At 37.0% G+C, this 17,522-nt stretch overlaps 1 protein-coding gene across 3 annotated transcripts in view; it reads left to right on the top strand.

Moving 5' to 3' along the window:
- Positions 1–17,522, top strand: part of CPNE8 (copine 8) — a 268,360-nt gene that overhangs the window by 72,967 nt on the left and 177,871 nt on the right. For all 3 annotated transcript variants that reach the window (XM_021092523.1, XM_013997926.2, XM_021092524.1), the window contains one exon: positions 9,367–9,406. In XM_021092523.1, the coding sequence (XP_020948182.1) occupies positions 9,367–9,406 (40 nt within the window). The remainder of the gene's footprint in view (positions 1–9,366; positions 9,407–17,522) is intronic.

Here is a 17,522-nt window from a genome sequence, read left to right as displayed (position 1 = left end):
TAAAGCTCCGAAGTTAGGGCATTGATAGAACTTAACATACTTCTCTAGTATTTGATGATAAATCAATAATATTGTTTAATTTCACTGTAGATGATTCAAGGAATTGAAAAAAAAAGAAAGCAAAACTTTAGTATACTTACGGGTAGAAATCTGGAATGATTAGATGGTTTAATGTGTTTGTTGGTATTATCTTCCATTTACTTATAAACTAAGGAAATAATTATAGAAGCTCGGTAGTTTGAAAGTTAGTATGTAAGTTTTTAAGTACAGATAAAAAGATGTGGTTTGTGATAATAATACTAAACTTATTATTCACAGTAATATGTTAATCATTCTATTACAAACTGAATAATAGTAGTATATATACACAGATTTAACCAATCCAATAAATTTCTGAGGTAGAGTTGCCTCATTTTTATAAATGAGAAAACTTAGGCCTGGATAGTTGAAGGGATCCGTGCTTTCCAATACGGAATCAAATTTTGCATGAAATAGTTTATAATTTAATGGTATAAAACCTGAATTTCTAAAATGTTATGAAGACTAAAAATAATGCCTGAACTGGGGAGTTTTTATTTTTATTTTGGTTGTATAATGCTGAGGGAAATATGTGTTTGAAGTATTCTACTGCAAATTGAATATAATAATGGGATTTTTTGAATCTAAGTAAGCAAAAGTAAGAATACATAGGAAATTAGTATGTTTGATTAGTATGGATGTTATTTTTATCATAGTGTAACAAGAAGAAATAAAGTAACAAATTAGTGTAGGTAAAATGATATATTTTAGGAGTTCCCATTGTATCTCAGTGGTAATGAACCCCATTAGTATCCGTGAGGACTAGGTTTGATCCCTGCCTCTGCTCGGTGGGTTAAGGATCAAGCATTGCCGTGAGCTGTGACGGAGGTTGCCGATGTGGCTCAGATCTGGTGTTGCTATGGCTGTGGCATAGGCTGGTGGCTACAGCTCTGCTTCAACCCCTAGCCTAAGGAACTTCCATATGCTGCAGGTATGGCCCTAAATAGAAAACAAAAACAAACAGAAAAATGATGTATTTTAACTTAGCTTTCTCTTTTCTAAAAATTATAGTTTCTCAGAAAATATGTAATGTTCAAAATGTGAAAGCATACTGCAAAACTGAATTAAAGAGATATTTCAACTTTCAAATGTATTTAGTTAACTTCAGAAATTTGAGTCAAATAATATTATTTTGATGTTATATGATCTCTAACAATTTAAGACAGGACCAGAGCAAGGGATACCTGAGGAAGATTATCTAGAAAAGAAACAAGTATATTCTTTCAGCTTTTGTAGTATTTTTTATACCATTTTAATCCCTGCTTAATTTCCCGTTTATATGAGTATCTTGAATAACCTGTGAGAGCAGGATTTTTTTAACATTGTGATTTTTTCCACCATATCTATGTAAATTTCTAAGTGTGGAAAACAGTGAATTGTTCTCTAGTTGTAAGTGTCTGTTTATCCAGATTAGTTCTTAAATTTTGTCTTTGCAATGCGTTATTCCTAAAAAATCTTCATTGCAGAAAATTTGGAAATGAGAAAAAGATAAAGTAGTCAATAAAATCCACCCCAACCCACGTCACCCAGAGAACTACAGCACATACTTTATACAGCATGTTTACAGTGAATGTCCCTTTAAGGGAACAGCAATGCTGAATAACACAGTAGTTTAAATTGGCCAACAGGTAGATGTCATTAGATTTCAGAATTTTTTTTTTAATTTAGTTAATTTGTGTATTGATTTTACAAAATTCCAAAGAAACAATGCAGAGTTCCTGTTGTGGCTCCGCAGGTTAAGAACCCGACATATTGTCTGTAAGGATGCAAGTTCGATCCCAAGCCTTGCTTAGTGGGTTAAGGATCCCATGTTGTTACAAGCTGCAGCATAGGTCGCAGCTGTGGCTCGGACCCAGTGTTGCTGTGGCCGTGATGTAGACTAGCAGCTGCAGTTCTTTTTTTTTTTTTTTTTTTTTTCTGTCTTTTTGCCATTTCTTGGGCCACTCCTGCGGTATATGGAGGTTCCCAGGCTAGGGGCTGAATCGGAGCTGTAGATGCCAGCCTACACCAGAGCCACAGCAACGCAGGATCCGAGCCACGTTTGCAACCTACACCACAGCTCACGGCAACACCAGATCGTTAACCCACTGAGCAAGGGCAGGGACCGAACCCGCAACCTCATGGTTCCTAGTCGGATTCGTTAACCACTGCGCCACGACGGGAACTCCCTGCAGTTCTGATCCCTAGCCTGAGAGAGCTTCCATGTGCCGCAGATGTGGCTGTAAAAAGAAAATTAAAAACAAATAAAAAGAAGCTTTGAAAGTGCAATATCTAAACAATTACATATTACAGAAGGTTTGAGAAATGGCTTTCAGGAGGCTTTTATTTAAATTTCCATGTGGATGGAAGATTGTAATCAGAGAGAGAAAGAGAGAATGAATGAATATGTATTCCTGATTGCTGGCAGCACTGGCCCAAACTCCTGTAAATTCTGATTAATCCAAAATTATTGTTATGGTGATATGACTGAGATATTTTTAAGATTAGCTTATCAGCTATGAGTTTTAAAATCTCCTGCCTTTTTGATTTGACATATACTTATTCAAGAGACATGGTTTCTGTCATGCTCCCTATATATTGCAGATAAAGTTGTAAACTTTTGCATTTATTTTGTTAGAACTATCGCACCTATAATCATATAGCTACTTCAAAAATCACTTTGTTGTCAGATTGGAAAAATTTATTATTGGCAGAACAGCTGTACAGAAATGTCTTTGAGCAAGAAGTGTGGGCAGCTGTTTTACCATGTTGTATGTGCTGGAGACTAGGAGATCCTAGAGATAATGCTCTTGTTTTTCCATTTAGAATAGACTACCAACAAGGGAGTTACAAGTCTAGAATTGATTTACCTAGCAGGTTATTTTCCTCCTTGATAAATCAAATGGTGATACTTATGGAATGTATAAGGTTATTAGGATCTATTTTTGAAGGCTCTCAACACCTTGGGGGAGAATATGTTGTTTTATTTCTTCCAACAGTTGTCCACACCGTCAATTTCAACTGTTCCCATTGGTCGTGGGCTCCCTTAGCAACGCCAAGATCTAACTTCATGAATTTTCCCCTTTCCTTTTAAAGTTCTGTTGAAGGAGAGTTGATCCACAACGTTGTGATCCTTTCTGCTGTACCGCAGAGTGACTCAGTTGTACGTGAACACACATGCCAATCCCAGACGCCTAGTCCCTCCCCTCCCCTGTCCCCTTGGGGAGCCATAGTTTGTTTTCAAAGTCTGTGAGTCTGTTTCTGTACTGCAACTAATTTCATTTGTATCCTTTGTTAAGATTTGACACATAAGCGGTGTCACAGGATGTTTGTCTTTAACGTCATTTAGTATGATAATCTCAAGGTCCATCCATGTTGCTGGAAATGACCGTATTTCTAATTTCTTTTCTTTTTCTTTCTTTTTTTTTTTTTTGTCTTTTTGTCTTTTCTAGGGCCGCTTCCCCGGCATATGGAGGTTCCCAGGCTAGGGGTCGAATCGGAGCTGTAGCCACCAGCCTACACCACAGCCACAGCAACGCTGGACCCTTAACCCACTGAGCAAGGCCAGGGATTGAACCCGCACCCTCATGGTTCCTAGTCGGATTCATTAGCCACTGAGCCACAACGGGAACTCCCGTATTTCTAATTTCATGAATTTTCAGTCGCTTGTTTATTAGAACCATCTCCTTTTGTTAATAGTTACATACTATTCACTTTAAAACTTTTTCATCTCAAACTTAATCCCAGACTCTTCACTTTCTCTCCCCTCAGAGCTACTGTCATAACTGCCTGCAGGAGAGATGGGGGTGGGGTGGGGGTGGAAGAGCAGAAAGGTGGGGAAGTTGGGAAGCAGGTATGTGAGTCTCCTACCTTCTGAAAAACCTAGACCTTAGAGAGCACCAGCCTGAGGGGACATGTACCAGGCACTCTGCTTGTCTTCCTCACTGAGGAGGGGGCACTAAAGGGCCCGTGGTCCTTGTTCCTCGGCTCTCACAAGGCACCTCATAGCCCTGTCAGCTGATATTGTCTTCCACTGGCAGCCCCAGGATGGACCTACAGGTAGGTTCTGTAGCTGAGGGGGGAACCAGAGGCTGTCCTCCCCTCTCCCAAGCACCCCAGATTTGGGAGCTCTCCTTCTCCTTTGGGGAGTGGACAGAACCTCCTCTTGAAATAGCTTATTTTATGTGTAAGCTTTTTGGAGAAGGATCTGGCCCTGATGAGAGTGACTCACGAGCAGCTGTGAGCTAAGCATGAGGAGAAACTTAGCATCTTTTGTTTTCAACTTTGGCCTTAATTGGAATTTCAGAAATACAGGAAAAATTGCCGTCAAAATCTGTTGCGTCCCATTGGAAAACATACTCAGGAGGAGCCACCCACATCAGTTACTGCCAATTCAGTACTCGGCCCATAAGGTTTTAACAGTAGGATGAAGTGGTTTACAAAATTGCTGTTAATAAATTAAGGCCCAAAGGAACTGTCCCAGGGGTAAACTACTGACCGGTTTCCAGGGCTGATACTTGAGAAGGAGCCGGCAGAGTTACGTTGTACCTTTGATATCGCCATAGTTGCCAATTGTAATCTCACCCTTAAAAGAATGTCGTAAATAAAAAATATTGTACTAATATTTGTAGGTCTTCAGTAGATGTTGGCAATTTGCTGATTCACAATTTTAGTTAACATCTGTTGAGAGTGGTCAGAATGCCTTGATTTGAAAGAGAATAATTTGTAATGCTTCTGAGGCAGGTATTTGCATCACGCAATTTTAAAGCTGGTTTGTGGTAAACATTCTTTGCTAGGGAATCAGTGCACCTCTGCCCAAGCATCCCTATACTCAGTGAAATTTGCTTTGCCTTTTTTGATCGAAGTGTTTCGTTTCTCTGTGAAAACATGCCTGTTATGAGAAAGGAAAGACTTTAATTAACCTTAAAAGGGGGTTAATTATTCATAGGAAGCTATGCACGAGGAATGTGAAAGGAATATGATTTGGAAGACTGGAACCAGTACAAATATTTTCCTATTCAGGAACTCAGCCAATTGAGATTGTTTTGACTATTAGCAATCTATTTCTAAAAAAATATTTGAAACAAGGGGCTAAAATAATAGGGAGTGATGATTTACCAGGGTCTCTCCAAAAAATCACTTGTTTCTTTTTTAAAAAAAATTGTATTGGGAGTTCACGTCATGGGTCAGTGGTTAACGAATCTGATTAGGAACCATGAGGTTGTGGGTTTGATCCCTGGCCTCGCTCAGTGGGTTAAGGATCCGGCTTTGCTGTGAGCTGTGGTGTAGGTGGCAGACGAGGCTCAGATCTGGCGTTGCTTTGGCTCTGGCGTAGGCCGGCAGCTACAGCTCTGATTAGACCCCTAGCCTGCGAACCTCCATATGCCGCAGGTACGGCCCTAAAAAAAAAAAATTGTATTAAAGTATAGTTGATTTACAATGATCCTTCAGGTTCTGCTCTACAGAAGTGACCCAGTCATATCATATATACATTACATATGAATATGAAGACACATACATACATTTTTTTTATACTGTCTTCCATCATGTTCTAACCCAAGAGACTGGACCTAGTTCCATTCTAAATGTGATAGTTTGCATCTACCAGCACCAAGCTCTCCATGCTTCCCACTCCCTCCCTGCTCCCCCCACGCCCTGGCAAACACAAGTCTGCTGTCCATGTCCATGATCTGTTTCTGTTTTATTTTTATTTTTTGTCTTTTTAGGGCTGCACCTGTGGCATATGGATGTTCCTGGTCTAGGGGTCGAATCGGAGCTGTAGCTGTTGGCCTATGCCACAGCCACAGCAGCGCCAGATCTGAGCTGCGCCTGCAACCTACACCACAGCTCATTGCAAGGCTGGATCCTTAACCCTCTGAGCGAGGCCAAGGATTAAACCTGCATCCTCATGTATGCTACTCAGATTCGTTTCCACTGAGCCACAATGGGAACTCCTGTTTCTGTTTTATAGATAGGATCATTTGTGTCATGTTCTAGGTTCCACAAATAAGTGATATCATATAGTATTTGTCTTTCTCTTTCTGATTTATTTCACTTGGTATGAGAATCTCTAGTTCCATCCATGTTGCTGCAAATGGCATTAGCTTGTCTGTTTTTTATATCTGAGTAATGTTCTATTCCATATATGTAACACATCTTCTTAATCCATTCATCTGTTGATAGACATTTGGGTTGTTTCCACATCTTGGCTATTGTGAGTACTGCTGCAGTAAACATACCGGTGCATGTATCTTTTTGAGGGAACATTTTGTCCAGATATATGGACAGGAGTGTAATTGTTGGATCACATGGTAGTTTTATATTTAGTTTTCTGAGGAACCTCCTTACTGTTTTCCATAGTGGTTGTACCAATTTATATTCCCAACACTGAAAGAGGGTTCCTTTTTCTTCACACTTTCTCCAGCATTTGTTATTTGTAGGCTTATTAATGATGGCCATACTGACCAGTGTGAGGTGGTGACCTCCTTGTAGTTTTGATTTGTATTTCTCTTACAATTAGTGATGTTGAGCATTTCTTTCATGTGTCTGCTAGCTATGTGTATGTCTTCTTTGGAGAAATGTCTGTTTAGGTCTTCTGCCCATTTTATGATTGGATTGTTTTTTGTTGTTGGTTGTATGAGTTGTTTGTATATTTTGGAGATTAGGCTCTTGTCAGTTGGATCATTCTCAAAGATTTTCTCTGATTCTGTGGGTTGTCTTTTTGTTTTGTTTTGTTTTACGGTTTCCTTTGCTGTGCAAAAGCTCTTGAGTTTAATTAGGTCCTGTTGGTTTATTCATGTCTTTATTATTCTAGGAGGTGGATCAAACAAGATGTTTCTGTGATTTATGTCAAAGAACATTCTATGTTTTCCTCTAGGAGTTTTATAATATCTGGCCTTACATTTAGGGCTTTAATCCATTTCGAGTTTCCTTTTTTATGTGGTATTAGAGAATGTTCTAATTTCATTCTTTTACATGTAGCTTTCCAATTTTCCCAGCACCACTTATTGAAGAAACTATCTTTCTTCCACTGTATTTTCTTGTCTTCTTTGTCATAGATTAGTTAACCATAGTTTGATTAGGTTTATTTCTGGGCTTTCTAACCTACTCCACTGACCTATATTTCTGTTTTTGTGCCAGTACCATCATGTTTTGATGACTCAAGCTTTATAGTATAGTCTGAAATTAGGGAGCCTGATTCCTTCAGCTCCATTTTTCTTTCTCAAGATTACTTTCACTATTTGGGGTCTTTTGTGTTTCCATACAAATTTTAAAGTATTTTGTTCTATTTCTGTAAAGAATGGCTTTGGTAATTTAATAGCAATTGCACTGAATCTGTGGATTGCCTTGAGTGGTATGGTCATTTTGATAATGTTGATTCTTCCAATCCAAAAGCATAGTATATCTTTCCATCTGTTTGTGTCATCTTTGATTTCTTTCATCATCATCTTATAGTTTTCAAAGTACAGGTCTTTTGTCTCTTTAGGTAGGTTTATTCCTAAGTATTTTATTCTTTTTTTTTTTTTTTGTCTTTTTTTTTTTGTTGTTGTTGTTATTGTTGTTGTTGTTACTATTTCTTGGGCCACTCCCGCGGCATATGGAGGTTCCCAGGCTAGGGGTCAAATCAGAGCTGTAGCCACTGGCCTACACCAGGGCCACAGCAATGCGGGATCCGAGCCGCGTCTGCAACCTACACCACAGTTCACGGCAACGCCGGATCGTGAACCCACTGAGCAAGGGCAGGGACCGAACCCACAACCTCATGGTTCCTAGTCGGATTCGTTAACCACTGCGCCAGGACGGGAACTCCTATTCTTTTTGATATTATGGTAAATGGTAATTTCTCTTTCTGATCTTTCATTGTTAGTACATAGAAATGCAGTCAATTTCTATGTATTAACTTTGTATCCTGCAACTTTGCTAAGTTCATTGATGAGCTCTAACAGTTTTATGGTATTGTCTTTAAGATTTTCTACATATAATATCATGTCATCTGCAAACAGTAGTAGTTTTACTTCTTTTCCAACTTGGATACTTTTATTTATTTTTATTCTCTAATTGCCATGGCTAGGACTTCCAAAAGTATGTTGAATAGCAGTGGTAAAAGTGGACACCCTTGTCTTGTTTCTGATCTTGGTGAAAATGCTTGTAGTTTTTCACCACTGAGAATGATGTTAGCTGTGGGTTTGTCATATATGGCTTTTATTATGTTGAGATGGGTCTCCTCTATGCCCACTCTCTGGAGAGTTTTTATCAGAAACAGGTGTTGAATTTTGTCAAAAGCTATTTCTGCATCTTTTGAGATAATCATATGGTTTTTATTTTTCATTGTGTTGATGTGGTGTATCACTGACTGATTTGTGGATATTGAAGAATCTTGCATCCCTGGGATAAATCACACTTGATCATGGTGTATGATCCTTTTAATATATAGTTGGATTTGGTTTGCTTATATTTTTTTGAGTATTTTTTGCATCTATGTTCATCAGTGATATTGGTCTGTAATTTTCTTTTTTTGGTGGTATCTTTGTCTGGTTTAGGTATCAGAGTAATGTTGGCCTCATAGAATAAACTTAGGAGTCCTTCCTTTGATATTTTTTGGAAGAGTTTCAGAAGAATAGGTGTTATCTCTTCTCTGAAAGTTTGGTAGAATTCACCTGTGAAGGCATCAGGTCCTGTGCTTTTGTGTTTTGGAAGTTTTTAAATCACATTTTCATTTTCAGTACTTGAGAAATCACTTATTTCTAATACCAACTGGTCAAATATAGGACGTAAAATACTCCTATATAAATATATTTTTTTCTGTAAATTACATGTTTTCCCCAAGTCCTATGATTGGGGAAAATAATGTCTCATTACTGTAGTCAAATTTCAAATTAATAAGAGCATTTATTATATTAAATGGGAATTATAATATACACAAATGGCAGCTTGTTTTCAGCACCTGTTTATCTTTTAATAGTATTTAAATAAGAGGAATTTCTGTTTTTAGGGAGCAGTATTAGGAGTTTATCGATTCACAGAAAAGGGAAATTTTAAACTTGTCTTATCAGGCAGAAGAATCAATGACTGCGAAAATATTAGGACTACTACTTAGGTTGTAGAAATAAAAGGACTCAGGGATTGTGACTTCTACCATTGTCATATAAGCCATAGATTATGAGAAATTTCTAGATTTTTAATATTTTTCTCCCCATTCATATAGTTTTGATTTTTTTAAATATATATTTATGTTTTGGGGAAAATACTGACATTTTTCTCTAGCTTTATTTATGGAAATAATTTGAATTTTATATTTTAATCTTTTAGGTATGATGTTGATTCAAAGAGTCCGAACTTGTCCAAACATGTAAGTTTGTATATTTTTTATGATGATTGCATAATTTAAATTACAATATGATTTGATTGATATTTATGTTGATTTATTAATATTAAAGTTATATCTTTACAACATGTGTTATAATTGTCATAGAAAATAAATAGCATTTTTACCGAACCCTAGAATAACATATTTGGAGGGGCTAATTAATAAAAAGATACCTTCAGTATGTGAACTAGATTAATTTTATTTATTTACTGCAGCTAGAAACAGGCATGGTGAATTCAGCTGTTTCTCTCTCTCTCTTTCTCTCAATAAGACCACATATTTTTTGTTCTATGGCTTTTCTCTATGCTTCTGTTTCCTCTCTGAAGACCAAGTTTCTTTGGTTGTTCATGCTGTGTACATAGGGTAAATGACCTTCTAACCTGACTGGACATAGGCTTTCAGGTACCTGCTCTCTCTGAATATAATTTCTGTGTTTCTCAATTTAAGCTAGTCTTCAGATGGCATAATAACTGGAAAGTTAAAAGACATTTTCATGGGGTTGAAGGATTTTTTGAGGGTGAGTATGAAGATGGTAACTTGTTCTTACCATTGTGGTTGCCTTGAGTTCAGGGCAGAGTACATGGGATGTGAGATAGAAAGTTACTTCAAACCTGATTTACTATGTCTTCCTTCAACAATCACTAATGACTAAATATTTTTCTGTAGGATATATGTCTTAGAAAAGCCATAGTAAATGTAATATCTCTTCAGATATTTTTCTTTTGTAGAAGACCTTTTTTTCCCATAGGTCAAGTTTATGTATTGCTCATGGTAAAAATTCTTACCCTGACTCTGATTTAACCTTATGATATCTCTTTTCCTATGTTCTTATCACCATACTTCTTTACAGAACATCCTTGATTTCTATCATAACTTGCTTTTCATTCTCCCTTTAATTTCTTTACTGTATTCTGATTTTCATTTCTGTTTAAACTGTCGTGACATAGGTTAGATCAAAATGTCAAATGATGTAACATAGGTTACATCAAAATGCCCCTTGGAGTTCCCTTGCGGCTAAGCATGTTAAGGATTCAGCGTTTTCACTGCAGCAGCTAGGACAGCTGCTTAGCGTGGGTTTGATACCAGGCCCTGAAACTTCTACATGCCATGGGTGCAGACCAAAAAAAAATGTAGTGACCTGTCTTCATTCATTACCTTGCTTGACCTCTCCATTATTTTGGACATGGTTAACTACTTCATTCTTGAAATACCTCCCTTGACTTGGAAGAAACATGGAAGTTTCTTCCTTGCTTCTTTTCCTACCCCTCTGTGTACTCATTACCTGTTATATTTTAGTTTCTCTTTCTCCTTCTATTCCTTAATAATAGTATTTCTTATGGCTTTATTTTCAATTTTTGTCTCATCTCACTGTGTAAGCTCTCTTTAGGAGAGTTCCAGCATCTTTATGTCTTTCCCTGATGATTCATGTACCCTCTGTACACCTCAGCAAATTTAAGCTTCCAACTGCTTGTTAAATATTACCTGGTAGATATTCTATGGAAGCCTAAAATTTAAATATATTGAAAATGTATGAGTTTTACCATTCTGATTTTGCTCCTCTGCCTATATTATCTTCTTGAGAATTGTTATCAAAACACAGCATGCTTACTTAGAAAACTTTCATACAGTTCTCCTGGTCCTTGGTATGATGAAAACATTTCAAATTTCTGAAATAATTCCTTAAAAAAAAGTGATACACTTAGTTCTTGAACAACAGAATAAAAGTAAATAATCAACAACACACATGATATTAGCTCATTTAACATCATAGCACAGTAGTTCAGAGAGTCTTCATAAAGGAACTGAGAATCAAATTGTGTTTAACTTTAAACATGGTAAATCCATTTCCATCAAAGGCAGGGACTCGGAGGTAGTCCATAGGGCATATTCCACTGAAAGCTGGACTGATGCCTACAGAGAACCACGATAACCCTTGCACAGGGGAGGTCTTGGAAAGCTGACAGCCCTGAGTCAGTCACGGAAAGTCACCCCTTTGGAATTCATGTTTCTTGTTCAGTTTTCACTTCTTTACAAATCTTACCCCATTTCCTTGCCTGAGTGGAAATTGAGCACTGTCTCTCAAGTGGAATTGCTTAACATCTCCTTCCTCTTGTATTGCAGGGTCAGTCTCTGTCAACCTCTTTCCATCTCGCAGTCTACCTAGTGCGTCACCAATCCTGTTCGTTCTAAAAGCAAATTGTTTCTTTTCCGTCTTCCCCCTTTTATTACTGTTACTGCCTTAGTTCAGATTCTCATCGCTTTTCTCCTGAAGTATTGTATAGCTTCCTATAGTTCCTATAGTTTATATTATCCCACATTTTAATGTATACTCACATTACTCTCTGTGTTATATTTCTTAAATATATTTAGTAAGCAACACAAATTAGTTAATAAGAGCCCGAGCTTATAAGTAGATAAACCGTGCTACAAGCAGGAGGAAATATATTTTTGAATTGTTACGAGTTTTAAGAGATAACTGCCTTGAATTTCTGTTAGAAATTAGCAAGAACAAAAGCCCTTCCTTATTTGAAAGCATCCCAGTACAGATTTTAGGTAAAAGAATATATAACTCATTTAACCCAAAAGGAGTTCAGGGGGCATTTGAAAGATCAGAGAACCCAACAAACAAACTAGGTCTATTCCCTGACAATGTAGTTCTTTAAAAGTGTGGTTGTCTACCTGCCAATTTTCCAAAGTGAAATAAAAACTGGAATCTTTGAGCAAGTACTGCTAAGTGCCTGGGCTTGCATGTGGAGTACAGGCACTTACCTTTTATAAAAGGGATTTGATAGCAAGAGAGACTCCTTGAGTTAACGTAGTAATTTTTCTTCCATTCTCATTTCTGATAATTTTAAAAGGACCCCCTTTGCGGATGATTTTATTTGATTTCTAGTGCTTAAGGATCTTGGGTCAAATTCTTAAATTTTTGATACTATTAAGGAAAATGCAGATATAGTATAGAACTGCACCTTAGATTTCTAATATTGCAGATGAACACAAGGTGAGTGGATAGAGGATAAGTCTAACTTTAATTGATTTTATTGGTGGGACAAGTTTTTAGCAGTGAAATATTATGTTCATGGGTGACTTATGGAATTCAGGGATGAAATCCTATAGATGATTTATCCATTTTATGATTCTCTAAGGAAATTGTGTTACATACTTCCATTTGCATAATTTAATTGTGTCAGCCAAGCCATTAATGAAAAGATTATTAACAGGCTCATAATTGGTATATCTAGGATTCTGTTTGGTGTTCTGGAACAGATGACATCAAAACTGGACTTCAAGTACTAAGTTTTCATACCACCAGGCAATCTAAAATGCATTTTTTTCCATTTGGTTTGTCTTAGAAGGTGCCCACTACAATTTTTATTTTATTATGTTAATTGCTCACTGGATTATTTTGGCTACAAAATACCAGTCTTCAGTGAAGATACGTATGTTCTTTAATATATTTTCTAAATATAGATATATTTTCTAAATATAATATATTTTCACATATAGATCAGTTCTATTTGAAATCTTTTTTTTTTTTTTTTTTTTTTTGTCATTTGTCTTTTTTGTTGTTGTTGTTGTTGCTATTTCTTGGGCCGCTCCCGCGGCATATGGAGGTTCCCAGGCTAGGGGTCGAATTGGAGCTGTAGCCACCGGCCTACGCCAGAGCCACAGCAACGCGGGATCCGAGTCACGTCTGCAACCTACACCACAGCTCACGGCAACGCCGGATCGTTAACCCACTGAGCAAGGGCAGGGACCGAACCCGCAACCTCATGGTTCCTAGCCGGATTAGTTAACCACTGCGCCACGACGGGAACTCCTATTTGAAATCTTTGTTTGAAAGTTAATAAATGTAACTAATAAATGTTAATAAATTTTTTGAACCATGAAATGTGTTTTTTCATAGGAATAGATTCATAAGCAGGGAAAGATTTTTTTTCATTAGAATATGTCATTTTAACCCATATATAACTGTTTCATATGTTGGTGTGTCTGAAAGATAGCTATCGTACATAGAGTATTATGAATGATGAGGAGAGAGGGATGGAATAGTTTGGAAAGGTAGATAGGATTCAGATGATGTGGAGATATGTAGGCCGTGGTTAAAAATTTGGATTTTTTTTTTTAATGAATTTCACTGGAGGATGATAAGATCTGATTTATACATGTAAATAACAACTGGCAGCTAATGTGGCTAATGGGGTTGGGAAGCAAATCTGGAGTTAAGGAGACTGTTGGAGAAAGGCATTGAGAGGAAATAGCCACTGGGTGACCTGTAAGCTGGATCTGGCAATCAGAGACTCCTTACCCCCTTTGCCATCCTTGAAATGTGTGTCCTGTCCACCATATCCACTGATGTGGCTGCTTCAAGGACACAGACTTTCCAGAGTAAGGTGGTGGTGCTGAGGTCATCTGGATTGATTATATGACTCAACTCTGCTAATGCCTCTAATTAAACTTTTAAGATTCTGAGAGGCGGGGCTGAAATCTCATCTTGTGGCCACCCAAGACAAGCCTTGTAAGTAAGTTACCTTGTTGCTTATTAAAACTGTCAATCTGGAGTGGTCTACCTTTTTCTTCAGTCTCTTTTGGTCCTCTCTGTACAGGGGGCCAATTTCAAGTTTCACCTAAGGAACTCCTGCTGTTGTGAACCAACAAAGATCCGATATAAGGGTGCTGTAAGTTAGCTAGATAAAGAAATTTGGTGAGTATAGCCCATGAAATGGTAAGAAGTGGTCAGATCTGGAATATATTTGGGTGATATAGTTCCCAATGTAGTAGGTGTCAAGTATGAAGATAAGAGATGAAGTTAGAATGATTCCTAGGTTATTGGTGACAGCCACTGGATAAATACTGATATAGTTTATTGCAGTGGGGTACATTGGAGAGGAAGAGATTGACGTGGCGGGGTGTAGATAGAAAAATCAAGTCAGGGCAAGTTTATGTTGTTTGAGACCCCAGTTGAAGCACCCAACTGGAGATGTTGACTAGGCTATGTCTGGAGACTTGGAACTCAATAAAATTATATATTAAAAAAAAAGTGTAAGTAGCGAAGACAGTATGCTAGAACCTTGGGGGATCTTCAGCATTTACAAATTTGGTGGGAAAAGCTTAGCCAGAATTACCATGTTCAAAGACTGATTGAGACATATCACTTCCAGTTCAAATTAATTCTCCAGTGGCTTCCCTCTATACTTAGAGAGAATTCAAAATCCATCATGGGCCCTTGGCTCCCTCATCTCCTTCCATTCTTTTCCTTGCACAATCTACTCTTGTCCCACTGGCCTTCTCGCTTTTCCATAAACATCCCAAGTATCTTCTTGTCTTGGGAACTTTGTTCTTGCTTTTTTTGGAATACTTTTCTTCCAAATATTCACATGGTTCTGTCTCTCATATTACTGAAATTTCTACTTGTCATCCATGGAGTGGGCCTGCCCAACTGCCCTGTTAAAAAGAGCTCTTTGTGTTATCCTCTGATCCTTTTCAATAACAACTTTCTTATTCTGTGTTGCATCTTTATCAGATGATGAAAGGTAGCCTTATAAGCATATTCAAATTAAAGAATTTATGATGCTTAATAAGTGGACTATGTTTCTATTTGCATTTTCAGTATAGTCTTGCAGAATCTGTCTTAGACTTTAGGAAACATGCTTGAGGTAGGTGTGATGACAGTATCTTTGGCACTCATTAAGTTATATTAGGTGAGATTGTTTGCATGTAAAATGGCCCTTAAGGCTCAGTATTTTGATAATAATATTGTGTAATAGTATTGTATTTATTACTTAATATTTCTGTAATATATATTAATTGATAGTAATATTAGTAAGTTTTCTAGTTATGTGACTTGTCGACTGTCTCTTCATGTTTAGCAGCAGTGAGAATATTAAAGTTTTTGTTAGCATATTACATTTCTCACATCTTTACTGATGAGAACTAGTGCCACAAAAAGTAATGGGCCCCTAGAAGATAAATATTTTCCATAAATTTGTTATAGTATTTGTGAATAGTATAGCTTTATTTTTAATCTAAATACAGTGTGGTTCATAATTAGTAAATATGTATGTTGTGGGTAATTTTTAAAAATGGATTTGTTAGATCAATACCACTCAGTCACTGTTGAAAACTTAATTTTCTTTTCTTTGGTCTTTTTGCCTTTTTTAGGGCCGCTCCCAGAGCATATGGAGGTTCCCAGGATAGGGGTCTAATCAGAGCTGTAGCTGCCGGCCTACGCCAGAGCCACAGCAACGCGGGATCCGAGCTGCGTCTGCCTGCAACCTACACCACAGCTCATGGCCACGCCAGATCCTTAACCCACTGAGCAAGGCCAGGGATCGAACCCGCAATGTCATGGTTCTTAGTCGGATTCGTTAACACTGAGCCATGACGGGAACTCCGAAAACTTCATTTTCATTCAGAGTCTTATTTAACCACCTTCATTTGGACTCTTATCAAGCAAAAAATATTTTTAAAATCAACAGTTGTACTGACAGAAAATAAATAAATTCAGCTTTATAGTGTAATCTTCAAATTGTCTTCATAATTTAACTAACATCTAAGTTCAGAACTTTGCGTTAATCTCTTGGAGGGAGGATTACCAAATTTGCTTTGTAGATGAATCCATCCATTATAAAGGCAAATTCGTGCTTGAAAAAAAAAGGGTGTATTGTTATAATGTTAAAATGTGACAAATTGTTTTTATTAAAATATTAAATCCAGTTGTTTCATGTTGAGTTTGCTTTATGCCCTAAATAGCATAAAATCTGCTAACAACCATTAAGAAAGTAGGGGTGATTACTGAATGAAGAAGAACCACTCTTTTTCTTTTTCTTTTTTTTTTTGGTCTTTTGTGTTTTGAGGGCTGCACCCATGGCATATGGATGTTCCCAGGCTAGGGGTCAAATCGGAGCTGTAGCCACTGGCCTACACCACAGCCACAGCAACACCAGATCTGAGCCATGTCTGTGACCTACACCATAGCTCATGGCAACACTGGATCCTTAACCCACTGAGCACGGCCAGGGATCAAACCCGCAACCTCATGGTTCCTAGTCGGATTTGTTTCCGCTGCGCCATGATGGGAACTCCAAAGAACCATTCTTGATTACCATAAATGATTGTGTATGGTGCATAATATAACTAAGTCACACTTAGTCTTAAGTCTCTAAAGTTGGTGATTAGTATGAATTAATAAATATAGAGGAAGTCAGCAATATTAGCAGGGTACCAGCAATAAAATATCAGTAAAAAATGCCAACAATAAAATTTCACAAGTTATACAAATTTCCTCATCAGTTTTTTTCCACAATGGTTAAAATTTTGTAAAAGCAAGAAATGTTGTTTCATTTATTTTCTCTTGCTCTAACTGGCTTAGCATGCATGTGCTTAAGACAAGTTAAATGATCACAAAATGGGTAGGAGGAATAAGAGAAGGCAAATCATTACTCTTTCTTATTAAGAATGAATGATTAGGAAGGTCCTTCTGAGGCACAGTGGGTTAAGAATCCAACTGCAGCCGCTTGGGTCACTGTGGAGGCATGAGTTCCATTCAGTTCCTGGCTGGGAACTTCTATATGCTATGGGTGCAACTGTTTAAAAAAAAAAAAAAAAAAAAAAAAGGAATGAATGATTAACTCCAGAACAGTTGCCTGTACCCAGTTACTGTGCAGTATTAACACTTAGCTATCAATAAGTTCATTTGTCTTTTAATTTGTTATTAATTAGAAATACTATATTTTCGATGTTCATTGGACATTTTATAAAACTGGAAAGTCAATTAAAGATTATCTTTGTAAAGATTATGTTTGCAGGAAGAAGATGCTGCAGCACTGAATATTTATAAGATTGCTTATTGTGATGCTAATGATAATCTACATGCATTGGTTAGCTTTGTTATAGTATAGAAATCAGATATTTTGTTTACCATTTCAGTGATCCTTGCATCCTGGTTCATTATATCATGTATAAAAAATGTCATTCTACATATACATGTTTATATGTATATACTAGTTAACATGTAAGATAACACATTTGGATTTTCTTTTCTTCTTTTTTTTTTTTTTTTTTTTTTTTTTTTTTTTTTTGTCTTTTTGCCATTTCT

The sequence above is a fragment of the Sus scrofa genome, chromosome 5, assembly GCF_000003025.6.
Source record: "Sus scrofa isolate TJ Tabasco breed Duroc chromosome 5, Sscrofa11.1, whole genome shotgun sequence".
NCBI lineage: Eukaryota > Metazoa > Chordata > Mammalia > Artiodactyla > Suidae > Sus > Sus scrofa.
Note: the sequence above shows the minus strand (reverse complement) of the source record. Positions and strands in the feature narration are given on the sequence as shown.